Source organism: Mustela lutreola, chromosome 3, assembly GCF_030435805.1.
Source record: "Mustela lutreola isolate mMusLut2 chromosome 3, mMusLut2.pri, whole genome shotgun sequence".
Taxonomy (NCBI): Eukaryota; Metazoa; Chordata; class Mammalia; order Carnivora; family Mustelidae; genus Mustela; species Mustela lutreola.
This window is the reverse complement of record NC_081292.1, coordinates 147894-173893: the sequence shown is the minus strand read 5'-3', so window position 1 is coordinate 173893 and position 26000 is coordinate 147894. Positions and strand designations below refer to the sequence as shown.

At 54.0% G+C, this 26000-nt stretch overlaps 2 protein-coding genes across 5 annotated transcripts in view; both read right to left on the bottom strand.

Moving 5' to 3' along the window:
- ZNF7 (zinc finger protein 7) overlaps positions 1-26000 on the bottom strand; it is a 205815-nt gene that overhangs the window by 43513 nt on the left and 136302 nt on the right. The window lies entirely within an intron of this gene.
- On the bottom strand, positions 199-25506 carry ZNF250 (zinc finger protein 250). Of its 4 annotated transcripts, none has more exons than XM_059165364.1 (7): positions 25419-25506; positions 19105-19200; positions 18724-18865; positions 18430-18543; positions 18174-18236; positions 857-7974; positions 199-800 (listed from the first exon to the last, which is right to left on the bottom strand). In XM_059165364.1, the coding sequence occupies exons 2-6, from the start codon at positions 19144-19146 to the stop codon at positions 6650-6652; spliced, it is 1686 nt and encodes a 561-aa protein (XP_059021347.1). In that variant the 5' UTR covers positions 19147-19200; positions 25419-25506; the 3' UTR covers positions 199-800; positions 857-6649. The 4 variants fall into 4 exon arrangements, with proteins under 4 accessions (XP_059021347.1, XP_059021348.1, XP_059021346.1 ...); XM_059165365.1 differs by having other exon boundaries at positions 18724-18850; XM_059165363.1 differs by lacking the exon at positions 25419-25506 and adding an exon at positions 19292-20878.

Sequence of the window (26000 nt, the reverse complement as noted above, 5' to 3'; positions counted from 1 at the left end):
ACTCACTCCTGGAAGCTGCAAGTAAGTGTTTGACTAGCTACAGTTCCCAAGTAGTTCCCTCAGACAGCTCCTCCCGGCCAAGTAGCTGTTTAGCTGGAGGGATGGGTTCCTGCATGACCTCACTCCATGACAACTGCCTTGTGATGCAACACAGTTCTGTCTAAGCCTATACAATGGACATACGTTACAGTGATGAAATTTCAGGTCTTATTCTTTTTATTTATTTATTTATTTTTAAAAAGATTTCATTTATTTATTTGACAGATCACAAGTAGGCAGAGAGGCAGGCACAGAGAGAGAGAGGAGGAAACAGGCTCCCTGCTGAGCAGAGAGCCCGATGTGGGACTTGAACCCAGGACCCCGAGATATGACCTGAGCTGAAGGCAGAGGGTTTAACCCACTTAGTCACACAGGTGCCCTGGTCTTATTCTTTTTAAACGATGTCTTTAGAATACATTCTTAGGACCAGGAGAATTTTTTTTTTTAAGATTTTATTTATTAATCGGGTCGCCTGGGTGGCTCAGTGGGTTAAGCCTTTGCCTTCAGCTCAGGTCATGATCTCAAGGTCCTGGGATCGAGCCCCGCATCGGGCTCTCTGCTCAGTGGGGAGCCTGCTTCCTCCTCTCTCTGCCTGCCTCTCTGCCTACTTGTGATCTCTGTCTGTCAAATAAATAAATAAAATCTTTTAAAAAAAAAGATTTTATTTATTTATTTGACAGAGATCATAAGTAGGCAGCGAGGCAGACAGAGAGAGTGAGAGGGAAGCAGGCTCCCTGCTGAGCAGAGAGCCCAATGTGGGGCTCGATCCCAGGACCCTGAGATCTTGACCTGAGCCCAAGGCAGCGGCTTAACCCACTGAGCCACCCAGGCGCCCCCCAGGAGAATTTTTTAAAAAAGGTTTTATTCATTTGAAAGAGAGCATAAGCAGAGGAGAGGGAGAAGCAGTCTTCCCACTGAGCAGGGACCTCAACATGGGGCTCCATCCCAGGGCCTGGGATCATGACCTGAGCTGAAGGCAGACGCTTAACCAACTGAGCCACTCAGGTCCCCCAGGAACAGGGAAAAGTTTTTAAAGGACATTGATGTAAATGCTTTCCAGAGTGGCTGTACCCAATAGATGATGTCACCAGCAGTGAATCATTGGAAACATTCACCTTCCATGTCAGGATGCAAAGTTGAGTGGAGCACAGTCTGAGTCCCGTACAACCTCCCTGTACTGAGTCTTGTAATTTCCACCTCTGCTTGCTAATTAAATGGGCATGACTCTGGCTGGTATTGCATTCGACTGGTTACTCGGGAAACTTGCATTTCTCTGTGTTGGTTTTAATGGGAGCCATCTTTCACATGCTCAGCCTTATCACTCGCTGCTAATGGCCCTGATACTTTCTCTTTGGGTTGTTTGTTAGGGACTTCTGCTCTGGGGATCCCTTCCTCCTATTGGCATGGGTGTCCCTACAGCCAGTGGCACTCCCAAGGGATTGTGCCCTTGAAAAGAGCCCTAAAGCCCCAGGTGAGAGGCTAGGGAGCAGGCAGGTGTGTTGGGCAGTGCAGTCTGAAGAAGCGTATGTAATGGAAATACGCTGGTGGTTTTCATGGCGCAAAACTAGAGAACATGGTTTTACAAGTTTTCTTGGCTGTTTGGTTTTGGCTGAAGAGGGCTGGCACCATCCATTGGTGATGCACTTGACAAGTGTCAAGCCCATCTGAGGATTGGGGTTCTCAACTGGATGGTCCGGTGTCCGGTGGGTTAACTCCTTGCGGCTGTCCTCTTGCTGCCTCAGCTGAGCTGTCAGCCTGCGGTGACAGAGAGCCTTTGGGAGCCCGGTCATCTCAGCCCACAGGAGACTGTTAAGAATCGTTAATAGTTGTGGGCAGTAATAACCCGTCAGGAGATGAACTACTGGTGTCAGAGGATCAGACAGCTGAGGCCTGTTAGGGCAGCCTTGAGTCAGCACCTCTGGGTAAAACTTGACAGAGCTTACCCCAAACGTCATGGTAAGGCCAGGTCAGGTCGTGCTCACAGTGTGTGGTACCCGTGCCCACATCTTTGTGGCTGCACAGTACACACCCCTGAAGCAGAGGGACCCAGGCAGAGCATCCGATCTGAGCCAGAGCGTCCCAGAGCTGGAGCTTTCCATAAGGGCTGTCCCACTCCTGTTCTTAGGGGCTGGGCCAGTCTTCACATGCCCCCTGGCGTTGGTGTCCTCTAGGCTGTCCTAGAGTCCCTGCTGGAGGAGCTGTGTGGGCTTTCATGCTGAGGAGGGAGTGGGTGCTTGCTCAGGGCCAACTCTGCCTCGCCTAGCCTGTTGCCTGCATGGCTTGTGTGACCGTGGGCTGAGCTTCTTCAAGATCCCTTGGGGCTGGGGAACGTTTCTCTCTCCTTGTGGTGAGTGAGCGGCTCCCCCTGCCTGTTGTTCTCCGTATGGCCCCTGCCTCCTATGACAGCTGCACCTGTTCAGTCGTGCTAACTTCCAGCACACAGACCACACGGAACTGGATGCTGGGCTGGTCTTCCTGTAGGTTTCACTTCATTTTCCCAGCCGCTCTGTAATGTCAATGGTGATATTTTCCTCTGCAGATCAGAAGCTGAGGCTGAGGAAGGTGACTGGACCGAGCTCACGGAGCACTTGGAGGTGGGCCTGGGTGGGATCTGACACCCTCTTCACCACTTGTGCAAAAAGGATTACCCTGACTCCAGGGGAGGGATGGCCTTTGTCCCAGGCTTCTGGGCAGCTGGACTGTCCTGCTGAGAGTCTTTGTTTACTCAGCTAGAGCCAGGAGCTCTGCAGGATCAGCAGGGCAGGGGCTTTTTGGCTGTGTGGGATCTACTGAACCCGTGGAGAGGCTGGAGACTGGGTCAGTTATGAGGGTGGCCCTCTGTGTCCGTGTCGCCAAACCCCAAGAAGAACTCTGAGGCTTCCCTTGTTGGCAGTACTCTGTGCACACTGTCACACGTCAGAGGCAGGGCAGCAGTGCCGTCCGTGACTTTACAGAGGGACTCCGTTTTTTACTTTTCCTGGATTCTGCCACCATGCAATCCCTTGTCTAATTTCCACTGTGGTATTCCCTGTAATACACTGTAACCAGGTGTATATCAGGTTTCAAGGCAAGTTCGAGGAGTCCTAGCAGCAAATTATTGAACTTGGGAATCCCCAAATTCGAGACTGGTGCCAGAGGGGAGGGCAGCCTTGGGGCTCCTATCCCTCACCTGCCTTCACAGCTCAGGGACTTTGAGGCATGAAACCATGTGTTCCCCAAACTCACCCAGGTGGGGCAGCACTACTCACACCCCCATCCGGGGATTTTCTGCAGCCCTAGAGCAAGCCCGGCTCCTGCAAAGGACCCTCATGGGCCTGTCCTCTGGGAGTGCTCATGCCTCCCTCAGGGCCATCTGTGGTCTGCATGGCACCTCAGTCTGGGTCCTGCTGCGCAGGTGTCTTTCTCCAGAGAAGCGATGGCTCCGCCCATGTCCCGGACTCGATGCAGCTGGGCTGGACTGTACTACCAGCGACACACGAAAGCACCTTCGTAGCTCTGTGTTGCTGGGTCACCTTTATTAATGGATCAGGAGGTGGAATGTTTTTGTTTGAAATGGGCACACTTCAGCCCTTTCCAGGCTCTCCTCATTGTACTTCCCTTTATTGGGAACGGCCAGCGCACGTCCTCTGGCCACTGCTTCGTCGTCGATCCTTACGGCAGCCCCTGATCTCCCTTCACCCACGAGCAGGTACTCTAGTCAGTCCTTTTTTATTGGACAACGTCAGATCATACATAGTACACAGAAATAAAACTCTGGGTGTTTTCTAACTTACAGAAAATTTGAGAACTAAGTGTCAAACTCTTGGTAGCAGTAAGGAAAAATAAGAGAAGGATTGAAATGCGTAAGATGTAAAGACTTCCAAATAAAAATTAAAAGGTCCAAAATAAGCATGGAATGCTGCTGACCAGTGAGAGGTGGGCAGTAACGGCTGGCAGGCTATTAACAGGTGAAGGGAGGGGCACCTGGTGGCTCAGTGGTTAAAGCCTCTACCTTCGGCTCGGGTCGTGATCCCAGAATCCTGGGATCGAGTCCAGCATCGGGCTCTCTGCTCGGCGGGGAGCCTGCTTCCCCCCACTCCCCCTCTGCCTGCTTGTGATCTCTGTCTGTCAAATAAATAAATAAAATCTTTAAAACAAAACAAAACAACAAAAAAACAGGGTGAAGAGATCCCAAAGGTCATTTTAGTGCCTGATACCACTTCCAAACATGCAGACTGCCCGTATGTTCCAGCAGTTTCTGTGCTACGTCCTGATCCTTGGAGGGGTGAGTGACAAAAATGCATGGCCCAGGGATCCTCCCCAGGGAGAAGGGCACTGAGGCTCATCTCCCAGCCCCACGGACACCTGAGCCTGTGCACTCGCCAGCTAAGGGGTCAGGGACAGGTCAGCAGGAAGAAAAGGCAGAGTGGTAGTAGGTACACTTCTTTTAAGAAGGGCGAAAAGCGAACTATGCATTTTGCAGATTTCCCCGGAAACCCTGTATTTGGTGCATTTAACAATCCAGAATGACTTGTGCCATATCACGTACGTTGTCCTGTGGCATATGTGGCATTTTCCCAAACAAGTATTTCTGTACATTGTGTTTACCTGAACTCTTACTCTTGTCTTGACTAGAACATGACTATTTCTTACTGTAACTCTCCGCAGGGTTAAGAATTGTGTCCCAAGTAGTGGTGGGCTCTGAGGGGCAGCCGCCAGCTACAGACTCTGCCAGCGGGGGGTGGCAGCTTGCCTGTGGGCCAGTGACTTCGGCTACTGTCTACAACCTAACACCTGAGGACCTGAGGGATTTAGCCCCTCTGCCTCGCACCAGCCTGGACAGCACCTCCTTGGAGGTTCAGCCATCACGGAAGGAGCATCTCAGTGAGTTCATCTTCTCTCTAGCATCTCCTTAGTGATCCCAAGTCCTGTCTACTTGTGGCTTTAGCGCCTGTTGTCCCAGCTGCTCTGCTCTACACATCAGTGATGTCAACTCCTTTCAGGAGGAGCCCTTCTCCTCTCTGCAGTACGCCTGCTGCCTCAGCTTCCAGAGTTTCACCTGTGACGATGGCTCCTCCCACCTGCATCACAGAGAGGGGAGAACGAGTGTCTGTGCGTCAGTGCACTGCTGCGGACCTAAGGGTCACAGTCCTTCATTTCTCCCGAGAAGCTATTTTCGAGAGGAAAAAACTTAAAAATTATGAATCAACTAGAGATGTCTGGGTGGCTCAGTCCTTAGGCTCGGGTCATGATCCCCGGGTCCCAGGATCAAGACCCGCATCGGGCTCCCTGCTCAGCGGGGAGCCTGTTTCTCCCTGTCCCCCTGCTTGTGTTCCCTCTCTCACTGCCTCTGTCAGATAAATAAAATGTTTTTTAAAAATTAAAAAGCATTTCAATGTTTTTTAATGTGTCTGGGTGGCTCAGTGGGTTAAAACCTCTGCCTTCGGCTCAGGTCATGATCCCAGGGTCCTGGGATCGAGCCCCCACATCGGGCTCTCTGCTCAGTGGGGGGCCTGCTTCCTCCTCTCTCTCTCTCTCTGCCTGTTTGTGATCTCTGTCAGATAAATAAAATCTTTAAAATATTATGAAAAAAAATTATGAATAAGGGGGCCTGGGTGGCTCAGTGGGTTGGGCTTCTGCTTTCGGCTCAGGTCATGATCTCGGGGTTCTGGGATCAAGCCCCGCATCCGGCTCTCTGCTCAGTGGGGAGTCTGCTTCCCCGTCTCTCTCTGCCTGCCTCTCTGCCTACTTGTGATCACTGTCAAATAAATAAAAATCTTTAAAAAAATTATGAATAAACAGATTCATTACAGTATATGAAAATGGATACTAGACACTTTTGCAATCAGGAGTAAAAAATAAAAAAACCCTCAAATATAGGAATGGAAATTTCAGATAATAAAAAAGCAATTTGAATGTGATAATTTTAGGTTTTAAAAATATGTACCAAGGAACTGTCTTTTGAGTAACACAGTGGCTATGAGGTCTGGGCTCTGAGTGCAGAGCTCCCCTGCAACCCACACAGGGTCTGGAGGCCCCAGACATCCCACGATCTCCGGGGCATACGGTCTGAAAATCATAAGGCTAGGTTTTGAGGCAAAGATGCATTTCTGAGTTGAATTTTCACTTAGGACATTCCTTCTGATTTGGAATAAAGTTCAGACGCCAGCTGAAGCGTTTTCTGAGTTCACATCATTTCTCCCTAATTCCTCCTTAGGCGGTTTCCTTTGTTCACACAAAACAAGTGGTTGCACACACGCAGGGTTTCCAGCCGTCTTACACGGCGACGCTCGACGGCCATTCTTCATCCACACAACACTGCGGTGGTCTAACAATAGTGCAAATAACCCAAACTTTCGCGCAGCAGTTGGAGCAACTGTTGTCTTTAGAAAAGGCATGTCCTCTTGGGAGCGCGAACTTTACTCGGAGGCGGGAACGTGCTGCTGCGGCCCGAGCCTCACGCTCTCCCGCCAGCGCGGGCACCGACGGCGCCCGGGCCCGCACCCACGAGGGCCGCGCGACAGGCTCCCTCCGGTTCCTCCGCCCGCCGCGCCCCGGGGCCGCTCTTCGGGGCTCCACCGGGGCGGAGCCCTCGGCAGCCCGTCCCGCGCGGGAGGCGCCCCCGGGGGTCTCAGGGCTTCGCGTGCACCTTCTGGTGCTGGATCAGGTGGCCGTGCTGGTTGAAGGCGCGGCCGCACTCGGCGCACTCGTAGGGCCGCTCGCCCGTGTGGATGCGCTGGTGCTGGATGAGCACCGAGTACTGGCTGAAGGCCTTGCCGCAGCGGCTGCACTCGTAGGGCCGCTCGCCCGTGTGCGTCCGCAGGTGCACGATCAGCGTGGCCTTGAGGCTGAAGGCCTTGCCGCACTGCGCGCAGCGGAACGGCCGCTCGCCCGTGTGGATGCGCTCGTGCTGCACCAGCGAGCGCCGCGCGCTGAACGCGTGCCCGCACTCGCCGCACACGTACGGCTTCTCGCCCGTGTGCACGCGCTGGTGCTGCGTCAGGTGCGAGTGCTGCACGAAGGCCTTGCCGCACGCGTAGCAGCCGTACGGCTTCTCCTCCGTGTGGATGCGCTCGTGGTTCATGAGCGTCGAGCGGTGGCTGAAGGCCTTGCCGCACTCGCCGCACTCGTACGGCTTCTCGCCCGTGTGCACGTTGTGGTGCTGGATGAGCACCGAGCGGTCGCTGAAGGCGCGGCCGCACTCGCTGCACGTGTAGGGCTTCTCGCCCGTGTGCACGCGCTGGTGCTGCAGGAGCGTGCGCTTGACGCTGAAGGCGCGGCCGCACTGCGCGCACTCGTGCGGCTTCTCGCCCGTGTGCACGCGCTGGTGGCTGCGCAGCACCGTGCTGTGGTTGAAGGCCTTGCCGCACAGCGCGCACACGTACGGCCGCTCGCCCGTGTGGATGCGCTGGTGCTGGATGAGGTGCGAGAGCTGCGTGAACGCCTTCCCGCACTCCAGACACTCGTGCGGCTTCTCGCCCGTGTGGATCTTGTGGTGCTGCGCCAGGTCCGAGCTCACGCGGAAGGCCTTGCCGCACTCGTTGCACTCGTAGGGCTTCTCGCCCGTGTGGATTCTGCGGTGCTTGCTGAGGACGGAGCTCTGGCTGAAGGCCTTGCCGCACACGCCGCACACGTAGGGCTTCTCCCCGGTGTGGGTTCGCTGGTGCTGCAGCAGATGGGAGCTGCGGCCGAAGCACTTCCCGCACTCGGTGCACTTGTAGGGTCTCTCCCCGCCGGGGACAGCCTGCTGCGCGGGGGCAGGCCCACCGCGGCTGGGGACCCGAGCTCCAGGCGGGCCGCCGGGGCTTGGGCTCACAGGGCGGCTCTGCTCGGCTTTGCACGGACCGTGATCGGGCTGGCTTGAGGGTGCCCCCCCCAGGACCGCGGATCCTTCCTCGGAAAGAAACGGCTTCAGACTCCAATCCCTCTTCGGGTTCTCTCCCTTGTTCTCATGCTCTGAAACAACAAACCCAAAGTAAAAGTTAACTGCCCACCTACTCAAACAGCAGAGCGCGCGTCCCCAGAGGTGGCCCCCAGGCTGCCGTCCCTGAATGCACACGCCCTGTGAGCTGCCGTCGGGGAGAAAACTCACAACTGTGTCCAGTAACTAGAAACGTGCCCAGGCAGACAGGGCAGTCGGAGAGGTGTGAAAGGACATGAGGCTCACAGCGGCAGGTGACAGGCCACTACTGCCCGAGTCCCACTCTCCCTGTCATCTCTGTTTTCTAAGATTTCCTGTATTTGAGAGAGAACAAGCGGGGAGACGGACAGAGGCAGACTCCCTGCTGAGCACGCTGAGCACGGAGCCCGATGCGGGACTCGTGACTGCAGCGGGAGGCAAATGCTTAACCCACCGAGCCACTCAGGAGCCGCACCCTGGAGTCTTGACGTACAGAGCTTCCAGAAGCCGTCATCAAACCGCAACCCCACCCAGGACCACAGAATAGACAGCGGGCAGACAGCGACAGGAGGGCAGGTGGAGCTGGGAGATGAGCGTGTCCAACACACACAGGGCCCTAGGACTCGTGCGTGGGCAAGTGGGACCTCCTCTCCGCAGAGAATGCACCGGGAAGCCCGAGGAGACACACAATGGGAGACTTGCCACAGCTCGGCTGGAATGTGGCCTGCAGAGCAGCAGTGAGCACTGCAGAGATGTTTTTCGTGTCAGGTTGGGGACTCTCTGCGGTGTGAGTGGGGGAGGACAGGGTGGCTTCCAAATCCCCCCCCCCTTTGGGGAGCTCTACGCCCAGTATGGGACTTGAACTCATGACCCTGAGATCAAAACCTGTGTACTCTAGCGTCTGAGCCAGCCAGGCATCCCTGAGAACAAGTGTTTCACATCTTGGAGACCAAGCCATTGAGAGGACAGGATGCCGGTCAGGGAAGGACCAAGACTTCACAAGGGACCTCAGGGCTTTGTGGGAGGACAAGACTGTGCTCAAGGAGTGGTCCTTACCAAGGACCCCCAACAGGTGGCGCCGATACCATGTCAGGGCCAGAAGCAAGAGCCTGACTGCTGGCCCGCGGCCAGGCCTCCTGTGGGCCCTGCGGCCTAGGAGGCCACCTCCAAACACCCAGGTTTCACCCCCCGCTTCCCAAAGACCTCGGCCAGGAACAGCATTAAAAACGGGTGCACTTGGGGCACCCGGGTGGCTCAGTGGGTTAAGCCGCTGCCTTCGGCTCAGGTCATGATCTCAGGGTCCTGGGATCGAGCCCCACATCGGGCTCTCTGCTCAGCAGGGAGCCTGCTTCCTCCTCTCTCTCTCTCTGCCTGCCTCGCTGCCTACTTGTGATCTCTGTCTGTCAAATAAATAAATAAAATCTTAAAAAACAACAACAACAAAAAAAAACGGGTGCACTGGAGGGTCATTCTGGAACGAGAAGCCTCCGGGCAGAGGACGGCTGAGAATTCTCGCAGACGCACTCAGGGTCTATGACAGGCGTCGAGGGGCCTGCAGCCCTGAGGGCAACGTAGAGGCTGACCCAGCCATCTCGAGACGACGAGCTAGGACGGCGCCCAAATGGGCACACGCGTGGCGTGCTCGTCGCTCCCCCTTCTCTCCAGAACTCACTTCCCTGGTTCAGAGGGCATTCCCAGCTCAGAGAGCTGTGCTGTACTGTAATACAGCTCGCTCTGTATTGCGCTCTGCTCCCTCATGCTCAGAGGCCGTTCCCAGAACAGCCGCCTGTGGTGGTCCTTCGCCTTCATCTGGTGGCAAGTATGTCTCATTCTGTGGTTATTAGAAAGCGGAACAGAACCCAGTTGTTTTCCAACAGTGTCCTATCTAGACTAGCAAGTTCCCCACACCTTGCTGGTCACAGCATACTGAGATACAAGCTTCACTCTTTAATTAGTTCATGACTTGGTCCGGGAAGACAACTGTTACATAATGCGCCGTAACGGAGTTCTGGCTGGGGCTTGGAGAAAGATTTGGGCCAAGGTGGTCAATAAATAAAATATGCTTGTGTTGATCTGTGTTGCCTTTTGGCGGCGAGGTTACCTTGGCGGGGGCGGGGGGGGGGCGGGAAGACCTACCAAATGTTAATGCTTCTTGCAGAAGTCAGTGGCAGCCAGATGGAAGCAGACCCTCAGCAGAGGGTCATCTGAGAAGAGGCAGGAGAGCAGAGTTGGAGACTTCCCTGAGCGAAGGGCTCCTGTAGAGGCTGGAGTCCCACTCCGGGCTTGACGAACAGGCTCTCCGCACCCACCCCAAGATTCAGCTGCACTCTAGACACGGACACGGACCCCTCCATCTCCCAGTGCTTTCCAGGCTCAGGTGGGGGCTCTACTCACCTCGCCATCTAGATGGCCCACCCGCACATCCGTGTCAGGGGTCCAACAGGGAACTTGGCTCCTTCCTCCCAGAATAGGCTCCTACTTCTCCTGGCTGGTGGGCTTCAGGATCCACATCTCTTTTTTGATTCCTTATCTTTCTCTTTCCCCATCAGTGTTCAAACCCCTAGTTCCTACGGTCAGACCAGCATGTGACAGCTTAACTTTTTTTTTTTTTTTTTTTTAAACCTTTTAATTTTGGAGAGAGAGGGAGAGAGAGTCACAAGCAGACTCCATGCTGAGCCCAGAGCCTGATGCAGGGCTCGATCCCAAGACCCACGAGATTGTGACCTGAGCTGAAACCAAGAGTCAGATGCTTGACCGACTGCGGCACCTAGGCGCCCTGGGACAGCTTACTGTCCCATGTCCGTCCTGCCCAGCCCTGCCTGCTCATCAGTGACACGGGATGACTCCTCACCATGACCGACAAAAGCGCACAGTCTGATACAGAAAGTCAAGTGGAAACACTGACCAATCCAGTTACATTTCCCACGTCCCTTTTACTGTTAGTATCACTACTATTATACATGATGGAAAGCAGTGTTACTATACTAATTATTAGTTACATATTAACTGGAATGCCCCAGGAGGAAGAAAGCCGGGAAGAGTATCACTGCCTCCCTAACAGCAAGAGAAAGTCAGGTAACCTATAAAATTGTAACTTTCTTGAATCTATCACAGAGCCGAGGTCATGATGGCAACCAAGTGACCTGAACCTAAGGAGAGACAGGTGTCTGCACGGGCAGACAACTGCACTGAGGTGCCCGGATGAGAGGTAAGAGCAAGATGGAAGACAGGCCACCACCCCAGCAAGGAAGCAGCCCCTAGCTAAAACAGTGAATTTCCAAAGAACCACAGATGCAGGGCTCCTGACTATGGGCTTCTCCCCTGGGGGCAGGTCCAGAGGATGCCGCCTGTGGACCCACCTGAACCCTCCTCCTCCGCAAAGCAAATGCTGCCAAGTCTCTGCGTGAGAGAAAACAAACTTCTCATTTTAGGGCACAGATAAAAATTCCAATGGCTGGGGAGGGCAATCAAAATGATGCTCTACTCCTGAGGGAGAGGCAGGAAAATGATCATGAGCCCAGCAGGGAGAAGTCCGCTTCAACTAAGGGAAGGGCTGCGACCCAGGGACACAACAGTGGCGCACCCTCTCGTCTGCCCCAGCCTCTGGCCCAAAGGCCAGCAAGCCCCCGAGTAACCAGCCACTGCGTACTACTGCCTGGGTGGGGGTGAGAGCACGAAGAAAACCTGCTCTCGTGGGCACACCTGGGAGACGGGGGTCTCCCAGGAACCTCTGTGGTGTGATGAAGGCCACTCTGGGAAGAATAGAGCCCAGCCTGAGCCCTGACTAGACTCAGGCTGTCACACTACCAGCCCAGCAGGTCAGGTTGTTTGCAGAGACGGCTCACCTTGATGTCTACTGTCCTAATTGACAGCTGACACTTGATAAAAAGTTACAAGACACCCAAGAGAAAGAAGACACACACACAGACTCCGAGACCAAGTGATCAACGGAACTAGAATTAGAGGTGGCCGGTATGCTGGAACAATGTGAATGACCAGGTCGGGGGTTTTCGCAGACAGACACTGCGAGAGTCCAGCTGGAAATGCTCGATGGAGAAAAACACAGCCACACAAGGACGCCTCTACTGTGCTCATCAGTGGACCCAAGCCAGTGAGCTTGAAAATGGGCCAACAGAAATAATCCAAGAAGAAACAGAGGGCTGTTTAAATGGATTAAATGTTGTGTCCCCCACCACCAATTTACAGGTTGAAGCCCTAAGACCCCATGTGATACCTGGTTGGGCCTTTGGGAGGTGATCAGGGTTAGAGATCACAAGGATGGGACCCCCATGATGGGGTTAGTGCCCAAAAAGAGACACCAGGGAGTTTACTCACTTCCCACCTCCCCTGCCCCAGGCATGCACAGGCCCAGAAAGGGGCCATATGGGCACCAGAAAGCTGCTGCCTGCCGGCCAGGAAGAAAGCCCTCAGCAAAACCCAACTGCGGTTTTGTCTCAGACTTCCAGCCTCCAGAGCTGGGAGAGTAAGATTTCTGATGTTTAGTCACTCTGTCAAAGACCTTTTGTTGCGGCCGGAGCAGACCCATCCAGTGCACTAAGTCTTAACCTACTGTGAAATGGCGTGAACTTTGTCTGAAGGTACTCGGTGGCTAGAGACGTGTACTGTAAGCCCTAGAGCGGCCACTAAACATCGCGGTTCATGACCTCTTCCTTCTCCTTTAAAAAAAATCGTTACTTTTCATGATTCTATTTGATCTCCTTTCTTGGCTTCTTAGTTATAATACTTCTTTTGATTATGATGTAGTTCGGGGTAATTTTATTATGTAGAGGTGTAGAGTCCTAGATCTGAGTTTATACTTTTCATCAAATTTGGAAAAATTTCAACCATCATTTCTTAGAATACTTTCTCTAACCCCCTATCCCTGCTTTGTTGGCGTCAGCTATACATTAGGCCATTTCAGACTGCCCCCCAGATCACGAACACCCTGTAGCCTTTTTTTCCTTCTGTTTCAGGACTTTCTAAATGACTTTGTTTTCACTAATCTTTTTTTTTTTTTTTTTAAAGATTTTATTTATTTGTCAGAGAGCAAGTGAGCGAGCACGGGAAGGGGGAGGGGAGAGGGAGAAGCAGATTCCCCGATGAGCAGGGAGCCTGACGCGGGACTTGATCCCAGGACTCTGGGATCCTGACCTGAGCTGAAGACACCCAACAGACTGAGCCCCCCAGCTGTTCCTCACTAATCTTTTCTTATGCAATGTCTAATCTGCCACTAATTTGACCCACTGAACTCTTCATCTCACTGTTTTCATCTTTAGAAATCAGAAATGGGTCTTTCACAAATCTTCCATGCTCCTACTTAATATGCTCAGTATTCCCTCTAGACCTTGAACACATGGAATAAATTCTTTGTTTGAATAGCCTTGTCTTCTATCACTGATGTCATTTTTGGTCAGTTTAATAGGACTTTTTTTTCCTTCTAATTATGGTTGTATGTGTGTGTATGCTTTAAGATTTTATTTATTGGGGCGCCTGGGTGGCTCAGTGGGTTAAAGCCTCTGCCTTCGGCTTGGGTCATGATCTCAGGGTCCTGGGATGGAGCCCCGCATCGGGCTCTCTGCTCAGCAGGGAGACTGCTTCCTCCTCTCTCTCTGCCTGCCTGTGATCTCTGTCTGTTAAATAAATAAATAAATAAAATCTTTTAAAATTTATTTATTTGACAGAGAGAGAGAGAGAGAGAGAGAGATATCACAAGTAGGCAGAGAGGCAGGAAGAGAGAGGAGGAAGCAGGCTCCCTGCCGAGCAGAGAGCCCGATGCGTGGCTCCATCCCAGGACCCTGAGATCATGACCCGAGCCGAAGGCAGAGGCTTAACCCACGGAGCCCCCCAGGCGCCCCTGGTTGTGTTTTCTTCCTTCTTTAGATGTCTGGTTGATGTCAGATGTTACAAATTTTACTTTGTTTGATGCTGGATATATTTTTTAGTATTCTTTTTTTTTAAGATTTTATTTACTTGTCAGAGAGAGAGGAGAGCGAGCACAGGCAGACAGAGTGGCAGGCAGAGGGAGAAGCAGGCTCCCTGCCAATCAAGGAGCCCGATGTGGGACTCGATCCCAGGACCCTGGGATCATGACCTGAGCCGAAGGCAGCTGCTTAACCAACTGAGCCACCCAGGCTTCCCTGGACTATATTTTTTAAACGATTTTATTTATTTATCTGGCAGAGAAGAGAGAGCAAGCACAAGTAGGAGTGGCAGAGGGAGAGGGAGAAGCAGGCTCCCCGCTGAGCACAGATCCCGATGCGTGGCTCCATCCCAGAACCCTGAGATCAGGACCTGAGCCACAAGCAGACATTTAATGACTGAGCCACGCAGGTGCCCTGGTGCTGGAGATGATACACACACACACACACACACATATTTTTTTTTGGACAGAGAGAGATCACAAGCAGGCAGAGAGAGGGGGGCAGGGGAAGCAGGCTCCCCACCAAGCAGAGAGCTCGATCCCAGGACCCTGAGACCATGACCCAAGCCAAAGGCAGAGGCTCAACCCACTGAGCTACTCAGGCGCCCCTACTTCTTGAGCTTAGGGAGCCTGGATGGGGCTGTTGTTTAAGCGTCTGACTCTTGGTTTTGGCTCAGATCATGATCTCTGGGTTGTGAGATCGAGTCCCACGTTGGGCTCTCTGCTCAGTACGGAGTCTGCTTCAGTTTCTCTCTCCCTGCTCTTCCTCTCTCTAATAATTATTTTTTAAAAAGATTTTATTTATTTACTTCATAGAGAGACAGAACACAAGCAGGGGAGCAGCAGAGGGATAGGGAGAAGCAGGCTTCCTGCTGAGCAGGGAGCTCAATGTGGGGCTCGATCCCAGGACCCTGGGATCATGACCTGAGCCGAAAGCCGACGCTTAACAACTGAGCCACCCAGGCGCCCCTAAAGTAAATAAATATTAAAAAAAAAAAAAAAAAAAAAAAAAAAAAAAAGAAGGGACGCCTGGGTGGTTCAGTTGGTTGGACTGCCTTCAGCTCAGGTCATGATCCCAGAGTTCTGGGATCGAGTCCCGCATCAGGCTCCCAGCTCCACGGGGAGTCTGCTTCTCTCTCTGACCTTCTCGCTCATGTTCTCTCTCAAATAAATAAAATCTTTAAAAAAAAAAAAGAAAAGAAAAAATATTCTAGAGCTCAAGTATCCTTGGTTAACTTGCATCTGGTCCTTGCCTTGCACCTTTGAAGGATCAGACCAGAGTAGTGCTCAGGGCGCTTCCCCCACTAGTGAGCTCTCTGATGACCCCATGAGCTACAGGTTTCCTGCTCTCACTGTTGGGAGCAGACAGCATTCCCAGCCTTGTGTGAGCGCTGGACACTCTAAGTACTAGCCTATAGTTCTCTAGTCCTACAGCGCAGGGAGTTCTCTGCTCAGTGTATCACAAGGCTGAAATAAAGCATTAGTCTGAATTCTTGTGTGGAGGCTCAGGCAATAAATGTACTTCAAAGCTCATTCTTACTGTTGTCAAAATTTAGCCCCTTGTAGCTATGGGACTAAGGTGACTGTTTCTTTGCCACTCTCGGCTCCTAACTGCTAAGTGCATTCCCTGCCATGTGGCCGTTTCACCTTCGAGGCGGCAATGATGCATCAAATCCTCCTCATTCCCGAGTCTGACTTCTGTCTCTGACCTCCGGACCCATATTTGAAGGGCTCTCCATTACTTAAAAGCAAAAGCTTAATATAACATAATCATAGGAGTAAAAGCCGCTTTCACAATCCTGGGGATAATGCACACAGGGCACGGACACCATGAGGCAGGGATCTGGGAGGTTCTGTGTGCCAAGAAAGAGTGCTCTGGTCTCTCTTCCTCTTCTTCTTCTTTCTTTCTTTTTTTTTTTTTTTTAATTTTTTCCTTTTTATTTATTTGATAGAGAAATCACAAGTAGGCAGAGAGGCAGGCAGAGAGAGAGAGAGGAAGCAGGCTCCCCGCTGAGCAGAGAGCCCGATGCGGGGCTCGATCCCAGGACCCTGACACCATGACCTGAGCTGAAGGCAGAGGCTTCAACCCACTGAGCCACCCAGGTGCCCCTCTTCCTCTTATGAAGACACTAACCCTAACAAATCTAGGCCCTAGCCGTGTGATCTCACTCAACCTTAATTACTTCTATCAAGGGTTTGCCAGCAATACATTCACACTGGGGTTTCGAGCTCCAACAGAGGAATGGGAAAGGGGCACAAACGTTCATTCTATTCTGAAGACCATCTTAAATCCTGACTACTGTAGCTGCTACTCCTTCTAAAGAGGGGGCTCTTTCCTGGCACTGGACTGTTTCCATGCTAGTGCCAATACTCAAGGGGTCTTCCTACCGATCTCCAGAGTTCTCTTTGTCAGATGGACGCTTCTGTGGGACTCCTAGCCTCCCTGGTGTCTCTGGTCTCCTGACTATGTGTTCTCAAGTCTGGGAGACCACTGGCCTCTCCCGGTTTCCTCTCCCCACACGGTGATCTTCTCCAAGCTTTACGCTTAGAGCAGTTGTAGGGATCAGCCCTTTGTTTCCTGTCTCTCAGGGATTAATTTCCTTCACTGACTGACATCCACTGAGAGAAAGATGCCCAACACCGTGAGAGTTGTGGTTTCATAGATCTTGTTGTTTTTAGGTTGTTTCAGTTGAGGGGGTAACTCCCATCTCGGTTTACTCTCATCTTGGCTAAAGTAGAAGCCTTTGTGTTTTTGTTTTTTTTAAAATAGCTTTATCTTAGAAATTTGTATCTCTAACCAATAACTTAATTAGGCATATTTATGAGATTTTTATAATTTCATAGTACCTGGTGTTCAATTTGTTTTCCTCTCCCAACACTATGTTCCTGATTCATCACATTGTTCCAAAGTAGTTATTAAACCATTTTCACCATGATTTTTTTTTTAATTAAAACACCAAAATTTATTCATGTATCTATTTTACTGCTGGTGGACATTTGGGTCACTCCCAATTTTGCACGCCTCTACGAAGACTCTTATGTATGTTTCTTGGTGCTCACATACAAACAACCTCGCTGTGCACACCAGAGCGGAGCACTGGCATAGGGACCTGTATTTTCACCTTCATTAGAGAATGCCAAACGGGTTTCTAAAGGAAGTGTGCACAACATTTACACCCTCATTAGCTGCCTTACAGCTTCACCCAAACTCGACAGCCTCCCTTTTACCATTTCCCCGACGTTTTTCATTCTGAAGGTGTGACATGGTGAATCAGAAAGGTTTTGATTTCCGTTTTATTGATGAATAATGAGGCCGAGCATGTTCTCACATTTACTGGCCCTTTGGTTTTCCTCCTCTATCAGAACCTGTTCAAGTTGTGTGCCCACTTTTATTACCGGATTATTTCTGTATTTTTTATTCCCTTCAGAACAATTATTGGGTGTATATAGTTACAAAATAGTAACACTAATAGGTTCTTCATTTAAAAAATCTGAGTTTACTGTCCTCTATCTGATAACATTTTGTATACATCTTTTTATTTTTAATTTATTGTTATTTATTTATTTAAAAGATTTTACTTATTTATTTTACAAAGAGAGAGACAGACACAGTGAGAGAGGGAACACAAGCAGGGGGAGTGGGAGAGGGAGAAGCAGGCTTCCTGTGGAGCAGGGAGCCTGATGTGGGGTTTGATCCCAGGACCCTGCGATCATGACCTGAACTGAAGGCAGAGGTTAATGACTGAGCCACCCAAGGGCCCAATATACATCTTACTTTTAAAAGGTTATACTATGTGTTTTTTAAACAGGGAAACAGTTTAGTTGCTTTTTGACTTCTAAAGTCTCATTATCAAAATATAAAGCTAGTAAGCCCATTTGCACTGAAAAGTACCGTTTCTACCGTCTGAAGTTTCCTGAATAGGTAGTTTCTTCCCTGACGCCAAAGTAACAAGATGAGCAAGATGACCTTAAAAAGTTAAAAAGTAACTGTACGGGAGGTCACTCACTCAATGTTCCGTGTCCTCACACCCACGCATGACCAAACTTTCCTGCTCACAGACAGACTCAGGCTGCTGTCGGTGCGAGGCTGCCCTGTGCCCGCGTGGTGCGGGAGCCTAAGCAGAGCCCTCACGTTCAGAATGGTGGCTTCAGATTTGAGCACAGACTAGGGAAGAGTGTTTTACATGTGACAAGACAAAGGGAGAAAAACAATTGCACTGAAACAGATTTTTAATTTAGAAAACCCCTCCCCAAAGTCAGAACACACTCTGGTGAATCCTGAGCACTAATACCTGCAGGGACTGTACGGGTTAGAACGACGAGACACACACCTACCCCATGGACAGGGTGAACTGTCTTGTCGCGTACAAGCTGTCGTGTGCTCACGCCTGTAGCTGTCTGCAAAAGGAAAAGAGAGCTGAAGGGTTAGTAGGAACTTGCCATCTGCCGTTACAACCTAAGTGCAATTCACTGCGTTAAGCCTCTGCCAGAAGAGGCGGGACGTTACTCCACTGTTTATCCCCTGCCAGTGCCCACAGCCACTGGGAACTGACTAACCCCAAGGGAAGGAGGGCCAGCTCATTTCACTCACCTGACCGGCCGCTCCCCAGGCCCCGAGTCTCCTCAGCCCCGTGCCCGTCCAGGACCCACGGCTCTTCGCCTCGCTCCAGCTGAGAGATCACACTGGGCTTCGATCCTGGAAGTCCTGCTCACGGGAGGGAAGGTCTTTTGTCAACACAGTATCTGTGACCACCCGCACCCCACCCTACCCGAGTGACCTGCAGGCATGACAGATGGGACTGCCATTCCTCTAGAGCCCCCACCACAGGGCCCCCACCCCTGGCTGAGCACACAGACACAGAAGAGGCCTGCTGAGGGGCCATACCTAGCGATACCACGTTCCCATAGGTCTCCATCATCACGTGTCGGTAGAGGCCCCGCTGAGCAGGGCCCAGGCGGTCCCATTCCTCCTGGGAGAGGAGCACGGCCACATCCTCAAAGGTCACCTTGGCCTGGAATGACAGGGGCTGCTGCAGGTTGGACTAAGTCTCCACATCCGAGATGGAGTGGATGCAAGTGGAGATGCCCTTGGTAGGGGAAACATATGTGAACAGCCTGGCGGGGGAGGGTGGGCGGTGGGGGAGTGTAACAGGAAGAGGCCACGGGGTTCAGACGCAGGGACACTTAGGCGACCACCTGGAGCCCTGGGCATAGCAGGGCTGGGAGGGAACCCAGAGGTGCTGCACAGGCCTCGAGGGCAGCTCACCTGGGGTCCTGCTGGCGGCGGCAGGAGCCTGGCCGCTGCCATGGCTGGATCGCCCGAGGTTTCCGAGGAAGATGGAGGTCAGAGGAGCCTGTGGGGCTGAGGAAAAGGGAGTACATGAGGGGCCCAGCCTTGCCTTCACAGACCCTAGCGCTGGGAGTCCAACCACCCCACCCCCGCCACTTCTTACTCCACAATTCAGGAACAATGATCCCTGGACTCTGTGAGCCCAGCAACAATCCTGCCGGAGATGCCTGGGGACACCTGTGCACCCCAACGCTCCAGCCAGAAGGTCTTGTTCTCCAGACCCTGGGGTCCCCACGGTCAGCTGGGGAGCTCACAAGGACTCGGCGCCATCTGCTCAGGCCCCCAGTCCACACAGAAGGGCTGGTGCCAGGCCAGGGACAATCTCCAGGGAAGACAGGCTGAGAAGGCGTGGTGTTGCTTGAGGCCCGTACTCCTGAGGCAGCTCACCCCACGTCCTTCGTGATTCACTCGACTGTGACTGCTGTGGGCTTGTTGGTGCCTCAGGCTGCCCTGGTTGTGCCCTGGCTCTGCAGTGAGGCTGGCGCCGTCAGCCTGGTGGTGTGTCCACCAGGGACTGGCACTGGAGGCATGACACGTGGTTGATTCTGGTAGGTTAAGTCCAGAGTCACCCAGGGATTTGGTCTGACCTTGGGGAGGCCTACGGGTGGGCAGGTTCTGGGGACGTAAAAGGACTAGCTTAGCTGAGGTGTCGGTCATATTCAAATTACTGGAAGATAGGGAGGGAACGACCAAGAGCTCTCCTAATGGGGGGATGGGGCTCACATTATTTGAAGTGTCAAAGGGAGTCTCCCAGAGGGACACGGCCACCAAGATCACCGTAACAAACAGGATGCCTCACACGGTCGGCTGCCTAAAGGGACGACTTGGGAGCAGGAAGTCAGGAAGCATCACAACCCATTTTCTTCGCAGAATATAAAATGCGTGCGTATACTGGCACAGACAACTTCTGGGAATATATACACGGAATTCCCAACCGCAGCAGCCTCGAGGGACAGGACAGACTCGGGCAGAGAGAGGCTGGCCTCTCTCCATCCCTCTGTTCACCAAGAATGCCCGTTCTCACTAAATCTGTGTGTCTGTGTCAATGCGACAAAACTCTAATTACCATCCCAATAGGGGTCTTAAAAGAGGGACACTAACCTCAAATTCATATGAACAGTAAATGCTGGAGAACAGGTAGAATAAAATCTGAAAGAATGGGGGGGGCTCACCAGGTCTCAGAACAACGATGAGAAAGTCACTGCCACCACCTGCTCTGCCCCCTGCCCTCCTGATGGTGTATCCGACATCCACACCCTCTCAAGCAGCCCACAAAACTGCCACTGTTTATGGTCAGTCACCTTCCCCATGGCTTTGTCCAGCTGCCTCCCCATGAGTGGTCTCCACCCTCCCCACCTGGCTGTGGTCAGGGGCTTCCATCACCTCCATGTGGCCAGCTCCGCGCCCACTGTTGGCAGCGGTGAGAGTTGTTACCCTGTCCTCCAGCAACTCAGTCCCCACCAGGTGTCCTGGACCTTGCTCCCTCAATCCTCACCTGCAGGAGAATCTGACCTTCCTGGACAATGCAGCCCTGGTCCCCTGGGAACCAGGTAGGCCCCACCGCAACCCGGCCAGGACTCAACAAGAAACACCCACGGGAACACCAGTCAGGACCTCCCCAGTGAGTGCTGGACACAGGTACAGCTGACCCGAGGAGGCACTTGGCTTTTTTTTTTAAAAAGACTTTATTTATTTGAGAAAGAGAGAGTGAGAGCGCGCACAAGCAGGGGGAAGGGCAGAGCAAAAGAATCTTTAAGGAGACTCCCCACTGGGTGTGAAGCCCAACACAAGGCCTGATCTCATGACGCGAGTCAACACCAAGAGTCAGACACTCAACAGGATGAGCCCTCCGAGCGCTCCTCCCCCTCCTCGTCCACACCCTCCCTCCTCCACCCTCCAAGCACATTCAGAATGTGGCCCTGCTGCAGCAGGGCTGTTCCCCTGTGCACCCTCAACCCCACTGTGGGAACAGTGGCTGTTGCTGGCCTGAACCCCTTCCTGGCTCCTTCACAGCTGCTTCGAGGCTGGTCAGAACCCCTGCCTGGGCTTCCCTTCCGCTAGAGAGGCTCCTGACCTTTGGCCGGTTCTTGGCACATAACCCTCCCATCGAGGGCCTTCCTGACCCCCAAACCTTGAAGTCCTATCTCCTGGTCCTGATTCTCCCTTTGTGTCCCAGAGTGGCCAGCAACCCATATTTGCTGATTAAGTGAATGAAATAAGAGCTATGAACCCATACTTCACTCTCTTTCTCAGGAAAGCCACCTGGCATAATGGAGACAAGTCGGATAGACCATTTCAGAGTGGGCACGCCCCTGGGATGGACACAGACCCAAGGATGGTGCCACTGCCAAGCCACAGTCCTTCCACACACAGGTCACACACCCCCTGAGAAAGACTTAAGCTGGGGGAGACAGCCAGTAGATGAATGAGACCATGGGACGCAGAGAGCATGTCCATAATGTCCTCTTTCAGAAAGAATGCCTCCAGGGTCAAGAAGTGTGAGTGCTTTGTCCTCACCTATAAAACAGGGAGACCACACCCCTCCTCCGCAGGCCTCAAGAGGCAGTAAGGTGCGAAGTCAGATACTGCTGGGCTCGTTCAATTAAATTAACTCAAAAACCTAGGCTGTCAATCTGAGTGAGGCATGGAGGCCGGTGTACAAGGCAAAGCGCAAGATTCCCGGCGGGGGGGGGGGGGGGAGTGGAGGGGACAGTCCTAGAAAAGCACTGAAACAAAGGCTCTCTACCCAAGACGACCTTCACACGTTACCATGCAGGAGCACACATACTAGTATACTTGCTACTTTGGTTGAAGATCTGCGTCCTTCCAAGATCTGCGTCACCTTCACATGGTGAAACCCTAACGTCCAGCGGGGTCGTGTTAGGAGGTGAGGCCACTGGGAAATGCTTAGGTCATGAGGCCGGAGCCCTCACAATGGATCAGTACAAGAACCTCACAGAGCTTCCTCACTCCTTCCACCATGTGGGGCACGGCAAGAAGTCTGCAACCCGAAAAGGTCCTCCCCGACCACGGAGGCACCCTGCAGCCTGCAGCACTTGAGAACCGTCTGTTTTATAGGTTACCTCGTCTACAGTATTTTACTAGAGCAGCCCAAAGGAACTAAGACATATTCCTGTATCGGATAAAGAAAAAGAACAAATACAAGAAGTGGTACCGACTAGTTTTGAACAAGTCTGTGACTGCACACAAAGATGCGCAAAACACTGTGGCCCCCAAAGCTGACAGCCGTCGGGCAGGTGAACAGAGCCATCCAGGGCCCAGAACTGGCACTTCCTGAGCTGCCCTCTCTTCCACCCTGACCCCCGTGATTCTGATGCCCACACCTCCAGGCTTTGCTCTGCGAAAACACACAGTTGTTGGTTTGTTTTTTAAACAAGGGAATGGAGGGGCAGGGGGTGTGGGGGCGGGGTGCGGAGATTCTTGGGCAGGCGCCACACTCAGCACAGAGCCCCATGTGAGGCTTGATCTCATAACCTGAGGTCATGGCCCGAGGCAAAATCAACAGTCAGAAACTTAACGGATGGAGCCACCCAGGCGCCCCAACACAGGAGCTGAGACAGGAAGGGAGATTAGGTGGGCATGCCCAGTTCTGTTCAGACGGCCATGCCACCCCCAACACACGGCCAAGTACAAATGCACCCCTGGGGGGCCCTGCAGCAGTGCCCACCCGTCCATCAGCCAGTCATTCCTCAGATGCAGCAGTTTCATTTTTGGAAATGTCCTCAGAGAGCAGGGAGTAACCCCAACAAAACCAGAACAGATCCGTGTTCTCAGCAGCACTGGACGCTTCGTGGGAAAGAAGCCAGACTGCAGAGAAATTCTGTGCCAAGCAGGCCCCGGCTGTCCTGACCGTGGAGCAGCCAGCAACTAAGGAAGGGACCGCGGAGGCGCAAAGAGCTTAGAACTTAATGTGTTAGGGTTTATGATCACTTTGTTTGGTAAGCTAAGTTTTAGGAACTCGCTGCCCTTACTGAATTCCTCCTGGGCTTGATGGAGAAGAACAGGCACGCCTATCTTCCAAAGACCTTGCCCACAGTGACAGGCCAGGACAGGCGCACCCCCACTCCCTGGTCTGGGCCGGGCAGCTCCGAAGATCTTCCTCCTCTGTCCTCACCATCCTCATCTCATCTACGGGCTTTCCTGCTGGAGTGAGTCCCGTGCCCTCCATGGGGGACGCATCTTCAGGAGAGACCTCTCTGAGCCACGTGTGAACCCAGAGCGGAACCCTGCAATCTTCCACAGAAAACGATCATGCACCCAGACCCATAGCTTCCTACACACCAGCAAGACCTGGGCAGAAAATACATAGGGAAAAAGATCCTGTTCAAAATGACACAAGAAACAAGCTTAAAATAAACTTATTTCTATAGAAATGAAATGTAAATTCTCACTGTATCCACAAAACCAAGGTGCCCCAAGAGCCAAGTGGGCCTGGATGAAAAGGGGTGACACAGGAACCGGGCAGAGCAGGGCCACATCCGTATACACAAATGGAGAACAGGAGGCACTTCAAAGTGCTGACGAAACAGGGTTCAGTGAATGGGGCTAGGACGAGCTAATGCTTCAGGAAAGTAGAACTGGGCCTGTGCATGAAGTTCAGCAGATCTCCCAGAAGGTAGAGGAAGGCCAAGAGATTAAAAAAAAAAAAAGGCTAGAAAAAAATTGATCATCTCCTATCAAATACTACAGGTCTCATGAATCCGGGCAGGCTAACGAATGAAGAGCAGAAATTCTACATCACGTTTTATAGAAACACGTTTATATTATTTCAGGTGGGAAGGGCCTTTTAAGCAAAGCACCAAAAGCAGAAATAGGGGGGCAGAGACTTCCAGATCTGCTGCATGAAAATCAAGACCTCATGCACAGCCAAGCCACCAAATTCCAGAATGGACCCCAAATCACGCACGAATTTAAGGCACGACAAAGGTGGTTTTCCAAACCCATGGAAAGATGAATCATTCAATAGGTGGTGTCAGCAGCAGCAGAGAAAACCACGACGCTGGATTCCTCTCACCCCGCACCAAATCAGCTCCAGATGATCCACCATTGCACAAGAACCCGAGAAAAACAAGGGTTTGTTTTAAAAATGATCCTGGCCAGGGGAAAGCCCTTTACGACCACAAAGCTCGAAAGCCTTCGGAGTCCACGCTCGACCACTAAAAAGCCGAAATCTCTTCGACAGCCCCCAAGCGGGCACACAGGCACCGGAGCCCCGCGTCGTCTGCGGAGTTTCCGGCGCCCACGGAGCGGAGCAGGGACCGGCCCATCCCGGGGGCCACGAAGCACCCGACGTTTCCACCGCACCCTCCCCGCGGACGCAAACTCCGACACCCCGCGACCACCCGGCGGGGCGCGCGACCCAAGGCGCCACCCTCCCCGCGGCCGCCCCTCGGCCCCGCGCCCGACGCTCTCCCGCACGCTCGCGCTCCCCCCGGCGCGCACCGTCTCGCCTCACGACCGGAGAACCGACGACGCACCGGGGAAGCGCCGGCGACGAGGCCGGAGGAGGCTGGTCTCGGCCCCTCCGCAGCCCCGGGAAGCCGAGCGCGCGGACGAAGACGGAGAAGCTCCGCCCTGGGGCCCAGAGACCCCGGCGCCGCTCGGACGCGGAGCCACGGCCGACCGCGAGGTGCGGAGGCGCTGCGGGCTTCTCAGCCGGCCCTGGACTCCGGGGGCCCCACGACACGCGGCTCACGGACCGCCCTCCCCGCGCCCGGGCGCGTCCTCCCCGCCGCCCTGCAGCTCCCGCGGGGCCCGCGGTCCGCGGGGGAGGGGCCCGGGAGCGCGGCGGGGGCGCGCGGGGAGTCTGCAGAGTCCCGCGGCCTGCGGGGGAGCTCGGGCGCGGCGGCGGCCGAGGGGTGAGGGCCGAGGGGTGAGGCCGGCCGTCCGCGGGGAGGGGCTCGGGTCGGGGCCGCGGGGAGGGGCCCGGAAGCGTGGGGCGGGCGGTGCCGGGGGCGCGGCGGCGGCCGAGCGCCGGGGGTCAGGGGAGGCGCGCGTGCGAGGCGCAGGCGGGCCCTGGGGTGTGGCGGCCGGCGGGGCGCCCGGGGCGCGCCCGGGGTCCGCGGAGGCAGAGGAGGCCGCTGCGCGTCCGCCGGCCGCGGGACCCGCGCCCGCAGGGAAGCGCCCTGTCCGCGAGGACGACCCGGCTCCGGCCTCCGTGCGGGTGGGGGGTCCCGACCTGCCGGTGCCCACGCGAACCCCCCACTCACCTTCCACGCCGCAGCCTCACGCGCGAAGGGACGCGCGCCCGCAACGGACCCAGACAAAGGGGACGCCCCGCCTCGTCTGCGCATCCGCCAATCCCGGGGAGGCCCGCCTCCTTCGTCCCCGCCCACACCCCCGGGCCACCAGTCCTGGCGTGCGACAGCCCCCAGCGCCGCCCCCGGCCCCGCCTTCCCCGCCGGCGCCATTTTCCTGACGGACGGCTCTGCGGCGCGCTCCAGAGCCACCGAGAGCGGAGACCTCCCGCGCGCCTAGAGAGGCCACACCGCGCCCGGCCCTTGCGCGCACCGCACTTCCGGCGGTCCTGCCGCGGCTTGGCGTGTCGCTGCTGCCGCGGGTTTCGGGTGTCGGTCCCCACCGGTGCCCCGACTGCCTCAAGCGGGTGCATTTCCCCCTGAAAGTGCCTTCTCGTTGCTGTGGCCCGGGGCCCGGCTACGGCCTGGCGGCGGTCGCGTGTGGCGCGGAGGGCCCGCTCCGCCGCCCGCACTGGCGGTGACGGCCTTTCGGGTGCGGTTGGAAGCCCGCGCCGCGGAGGGCGGTGAGCGGCCCGGCGGGGACTCCCCGGGAGA